This window comes from Lynx canadensis, chromosome D3, assembly GCF_007474595.2.
Source record: "Lynx canadensis isolate LIC74 chromosome D3, mLynCan4.pri.v2, whole genome shotgun sequence".
NCBI classification, from domain to species: domain Eukaryota; kingdom Metazoa; phylum Chordata; class Mammalia; order Carnivora; family Felidae; genus Lynx; species Lynx canadensis.
Genome location: NC_044314.2, coordinates 61733738 through 61740077, shown reverse-complemented (window position 1 = coordinate 61740077; position 6340 = coordinate 61733738). Strand labels below are relative to the sequence as shown.

At 47.5% G+C, this 6340-nt stretch overlaps 1 protein-coding gene across 2 annotated transcripts in view; it reads right to left on the bottom strand.

Annotated features, from left to right (window-relative positions):
* Positions 1-123: 123 nt before the first annotated feature.
* GNAL (G protein subunit alpha L) overlaps positions 124-6340 on the bottom strand; it is a 153108-nt gene continuing 146891 nt past the window's right edge. For both annotated transcript variants that reach the window (XM_030335654.1, XM_030335655.1), the window contains exon 12: positions 124-1967. In XM_030335654.1, coding sequence (XP_030191514.1) covers positions 1821-1967 — 147 coding nt within the window. In that variant the 3' untranslated portion in view covers positions 124-1820. The remainder of the gene's footprint in view (positions 1968-6340) is intronic.

Here is a 6340-nt window from a genome sequence, read left to right as displayed (position 1 = left end):
TCTTTATGTGTGTCATTTCAGATCAGGGTTTTATGAAACAGGGAAGAGAGGTCCAGGAATTTAGGGATGCTGACATAAACAGTGTGCTTCTTACACTGACTGTCTACAGAGTTATCCTTTCACTCATGGAAAAGTAGTATTTCAGTCTGGATGCATTTTTTTTTTTGTTTTGTTTTTAGTCTGGATGCGTTTATATAGGATTACAAAATGCCTACTTATAGAGTAAACTTGACAATACTAAAGACTAAAAGGAAATGAAGTCATGTCAGCGAGGCTGTCACCTCTGGGTTTGTATTGTTGAAATCCACCTTTGGACATCTTTGCAGATTATCTCGCACCTAAGGCAACGACCCTCAAAGTTGTGGCTGTGGGTAGAATATGAAGCATCACCGCTATCGTGATTCTTGCTTTCTAGATACTGCGCTGTACGATAACTTCTGACGCTGCATTTACAAACCTTTCGAGTGTGAGAAACAGCCATATATTTTGACTTTGTCTTCCAAATAAAGGTTGTGTAATATTTCTTCTTGAGAGCAGGCAAACGGAGATGCCATCCTTTGACTCTCTTGGGCTGGACACGAACACAGACACCTCTGTCATCTTCTTGCTCTTTGTTTACACTGGAAGCTGTGGCCCAAGTAAGTGGTTCGAAAACTTTGACTAAAGGGAATGGTTGACCTATTTCCACTCAGGGAACTTGTAAAAAGTCTTTAAATAGGAAAATAATCAAAAGACATATTGTCTGGAGAAAAAAAATCCTTGGTTCTTGAAAAGCTTGTGATGTTGGTACAAAATTATTTGTAAGAGGTGAATGATTAATGTGGATAATTTATATATATATGCATATATATATTTAATCAAAGATATTTTTAAAAGCACTAACCTGAAGAATATCCTAAATTCTACACACACCATTCTCTTTTTTAGAGCAAGCAGCAGGTAATGTTGACATTTAGCGGTTCAGCACGATAAAAACACGTTTCTTTTACAGATACAGCCTGATCGAGGCACAAAGATCTACAAGGATTTTTGAGTAATTATAGAAAATAATATTACATTTTGTGGTCTGTACAGTTATAATAAACCAGCAGTAAAACAACAACAAGAATATATGAAGGGAGACTCTTGTCCAAGCATATCACACTCTAGAGAATCATGTGTAGACAGGACACACTTTGCAGTGGTGAATGTAGTAGGTTGTCTGCTCAGAGTAGGTCTAACTTAATGCCTGAGGTTGGCAGCGACTCAGATATGATTGAAACGGGTTTCTCTCCACCCTGTGACTTGGGGTCTAGCCTCGCTCCTGGGCCAGTGCAGCTCGGGAGAGGTGGCCACTTGCCCATGCATGTGGCTCACCGCCTCATACCCCTGCCACTGCAATCATGCCTGATAAGTCAGAAAAAAGTGCCATTTCTCCCCCCTTTATCAAGTTCCTGCCGAATCAAGAAATCACTGAATGGATGACTAAAAGGGGCCCTCACCCAGAGGGGTTTCACTGCAGCACCACCCAAGTGAGAGTGCTGGTTTGCAGCAACACAAATTGGTGGGGTTGGGGAGGCTGTGGAAGGTTGTGTTCAGTGAAAACGAAAGCTACAAACCAAACCTGAGGGGAACAGAGGTAGCCAGAGGCTTGGTGGTCACACAGGTCAGAACAGGACAGGGCGGCAGCTGGATGAAACCGGGAACTCCCTACTTTCTACCATGGCTTGGGGCTGACAGACAATCCTGGAATAAATGTTCCACCTGGTGGGGTGGCCAAGGGAGGAGAGGCAGGTGGAGAGAAGGTGCCAGAAGGCGCGCCCACCTGCCCCAGGGCTGCCTCACAAGAGTTCGTACTGTTTGAGGTGCATCCTCTGGATGATGTCACGGCAGTCATTGAACACTCTGCGAATGTTCTCGGTGTCCACGGCACAGGTGAAGTGTGGGTAGCAGTAATGTTTGCCGTCCCCTGTCGCTGTGCTGATCCTCTGGGAAAAAAAAAAAAAGCCATCTATGCTGTGGGACCCTGACCACCATGCCCAGGGGTACATGGGAACACTGCTGCTACTCCATTAATTCTTGGAGAAGAATTTGGGCAATACTTTGATCAAAGACAAGAGGAGCTGGGATTGTGACTGTTTAAATACTGAGTACCCTGCTGGAAACTCAAAGAACGTCACACTTACTTCTGGCCACAGAAGCTTAGTGTTCAGTTGACAGAGGACATATATTTAAAAGACAGCCTCTCAGGGGTGCCTGGGTGGCTCTCAGTCGGTTAGGCATCCGACTTCAGCTCAGGTCTTGATCTCACAGTTAGTGAGTTCGAGCCCCGCCTCGGGCTCTGTGCTGACAGCTCACGGCCTGGAGCCTGCTTCGGATTCTGTATCTCCCTCTCTTTCTCTACCCCTCCCCCGCTCATGCTCTGTCTCTCAAAAATCAATAAACATAAAAAAAATTTTTTTTAATAAATAAATAAAAGACAGCCTCTCAAGTCAGGGTAGAATTTTCCGGAAATAAATGTCAGTCCCACACCAGCACTGTCCAATGGAACTTTTTGCACTAATGGAAATGTTCTGTATTTCCCCTGCTCTTGCGGGAGCCACTATCACTAACTGACGCAACAGAGACTGGAGTTTTAGTTTTAATTTTAATTAACTTAAATTTAAATATCCACATATCACTAGTGGTTCCATGTGGATGGCTCATCTGTCCTACTGAGCCCTCCTCCACATAACAACTTGAGCATTTCCTGGGGCGGGGTTGGGAGGGGGGGTCCCCTGGTTAGTAGTGGGAGGCTTCGTGGGCTTTCTCCCACAGGAGAAAAAACATGACTGATGAGGATTCAGAAGGACATCTTGGAGGGATACGTGCATGTGCATTGGGAAGTCAGGTGGGGCAGTGTGGAGAGAGGCTGCCATGGGCTGAATGGTGTTCTCCCCCACCGATTCCTGTGGTGAAGCTCTAACCCCCAGCACCTCTGAGTGTGACTGTATTTGGAGATAGGATCTCTTTTTTTTTTTTTTTAAATATTTTCTTTTTTAATGTTTATTTATTTTTGAGACACAGAGAGGCACAGCATGAACGGGGGAGGGTCAGAGAGAGAGGGAGACACAGAATCGGAAGCAGGCTCCAGGCTCTGGGCCATCATCAGCCCAGAGCCCGACGCGGGGCTCGAGCTCACGGACCGTGAGATCGTGACCTGAGCTGAAGTCGGACGCTTAACCGACTGAGCCACCCAGGCGCCCCTAGGATCTCTTTTTAAAGAGGTAATTACGGGGCACCTGGGTGGCTCAGTCGGTTAAGTGTCCGACTTCGGCTCAGGTCATGATATCGTGGTCTGTGAGTTCAAGCCCCACATCGGGCTCTGTGCTGCAGCTCAGAGCCCGGAGCCTGCTTCGGATTCTGTGTCTCCCTCTTTCTGCCCCTCTCCCGCTCCCTCTCTCTCTCCCTCCTTCTCAAAAATAAGCAGTACAAAAGAAAAAAGATAAGTTAAAATGTGGTCATATGGGCAAGCCCAAACCCAGTAAGGTCCTCATAGGAAGAGGGGAGATTGGGACACACACAGAAAAGGCCATGTGGCAACACAATGAGAAGGCACGAGAAGGTGAACATCCACAAGCCGAGGAGAGAGGCCTCAGGAGAAACCAACCCTGTTGACATCTTGATCTCAGCTTTTAGCCTCCAGAATGGTGAGAAAATAATGTGTTAAGCCCCCAGTCGGTGGTGCTTTGTTACGGCCTCCCCAGCCAGCGAATGTAGAGGTCACATGGAGCTTTCTTCATAGGTGCCCACAGGGATCCCCGGACGTCCTCCTCGTCCCCCCTCCCATCCCCTTTCTTGCAAAGCATCTTGGGAATCAAGATGAGACCTCTGCTGGGCTGGGGTAAAGATGTTCATCAGGTTATGAACCTCCTCCTGGGAGCACAGACTTATTTTAGCAATAGTTAGGATTCTCTTGAGCAATTATAATTTTTTTTTTTAATTTTTTTTTCAACGTTTATTTATTTTTGGGACAGAGAGAGACAGAGCATGAACAGGGGAGGGGCAGAGAGAGAGGGAGACACAGAATCGGAAACAGGCTCCAGGCTCTGAGCCATCAGCCCAGAGCCCGACGCGGGGCTCGAACTCACGGACCGCGAGATCGTGACCTGGCTGAAGTCGGACGCTTAACCGACTGAGCCACCCAGGCGCCCCGAGCAATTATAATTTTTAAAAAACTTAAGGACACTGAAACGTGTAGGGTAGGTATCTTTATAGCCCTAGAACATGGGGAGGAAGAGCTGTGTCACACGGGGTGGGTGAATAGGTAACAGGCTTTCTTCTGTAATGATCTGACCAATCTGTCCCCGCCTGGGGCAACAAGAATGTCAGGCAGAGTCATTACAAAGGTAGTGGCTGTCTGCTTATCTCTAAACACACTGATTTTCACTTTAAATGACAGCAATAAGCTTGTCAAGGAAAACTGGGCAGTTCCAGACTGTGCTTGATTGGGTCCCCTGGCTGTTGCCCATCTCTGAGGTCCCCTGTCAGGAGATGATGTTCAAGGTAAAAGAAATCAGAGGGGAGCTCATACAATACCAGGAAGAGAAGCCCGATTAAAGCATACAGGCTTCTAATAGATGCCTAAGGCATCAAGACACAGGGTGCCACTCATGCTTACCACCTGCTTTAAAAGGTCTGGTGACGCTTGCCCTGGAGGACTCTCTGGCCCAGGTCTGGGCGTGGGCTTGCAGGTGGTTTCCAGTGTGAGGGACAGGACCGCTTGACGGTGACTAGGGGAACACGGGGGGGGGGGGGGCGACCACCTGGACCTCCCTCCTCCTGGCTCCTGGCCCCTTTCGTTCTGAGTTCCTCCTGCTCTGGGGATGAGTTGGGCCTCCCCGTCGTGGGAGGAAGTGACCCTGACTGGGACAAACCTGGTGGTTCTTGCCCTCCTCACGCGATGACAGTTGAGAATGCTCAGACAGCATGTGGCTCTTTCTTACAGAGGGGTCTATCTCATTATGCCCTTGCCGTTCTCTCCCCAAGCCCACCTTTACCTCCTCAAGGCCAGGTCCCCCCACAGACCTCTCCCTCTCCATGTACGGCCTCTATTCCCCACCCCGTCTCAGGGCCTTCTATCACCAAAGTTATTGTTTCGTCCGAATTTGCTCCCGTCCAGATTCGATACTGTTAACCATTTCTGTAACCTGCTCCATTGCCTTCTAGGTCTGGGGTTAGGGCTTCCAACTCAAAACTCCTCCCATGACTCACTGGCCCAGGCAAATTCCACCATAAAAAAACCCCTAAATCAATAACCCCTAGGCGTTTATTTCCCTGACTTGCAAACTGCATACAAGCCAGATTTCTCCCACTGTTAGAGAATCAAAGGTTTCTTCCCAACACCAAATGGTGGTGGCACGGCCATTCATTTGGGAGGGGGGGAGCTCTGTTTCTAATCTTTAAATGCCTCATAGGCACACTTAGTTAACTTTTAGTCCTCATTAGGACAGCTTTTTGTGTGTTTTTATATTTTATGGTCTTGCAAGATGTTCCTCCAATAGGAAGCCTGTGATAAACTACAAACCGATTTACCTTATCCAAGAGATTCACAAGGCACACGGGCACAGCAAAGGTTCTAGAAAGTCTGACAACGGAGAAACCTGTCTCACTTGATTTATTTCCCAGATTTACTCCTTGCAGAGCCCTTTCCCTGTGCTACCTGTTAACCTCCTGGGGAATACTGTTCCTCAGAAATCACTCTGGGGACTTGACTTCTTATCCTTGTTACTTTCTCACTCAGTATAAGATTTCAGGAGGCAACCGATGGGGGCCCGTGGTGGGAATAGGATAACGAGGTTCCCCTGAGGAGTCAGGAAGGCACCTGATCCCCGTGGAAATGTCAGGCAGACTGTGGGACCGTCCCTGCTGCACACTGGGCCGATTGTCACCTCTCCAGAAGCACACAGTCCACGTATATATAATTCTTTCACTTTTTATGTAAATTTGAAATCATCTCAAAATAAAAAGTTAAAAAAAAAAAAGAGAGATCTGAATTTTTCTGAATGTCTGAATTAGCCTCTTAGTGGTGAGTGAATGAAAGGGGGAGGGGCACCCAGTGTGGGTGCTGGTATTTCAGACTCTGCTACAGGCTTCTTTCCTTTTAGGAAAACACAAGTGAACAGTCTGGTGGTCTCAGTGCCATTCTCTGGGGCCTTGTGCTGTGCTCCTTGTTTTCGCTTGGGCGCTGTGTGACCTGAGGTGAAAAGCCCCACCTCTCTGAACCCCAGTATGGTCAGTGGTGAGATGAAGTAATAATTCCTTTGCCTCTCATAATTTGGGTGGAGATTAAATCAGATCACGAAAGGGTAACTGATATGCA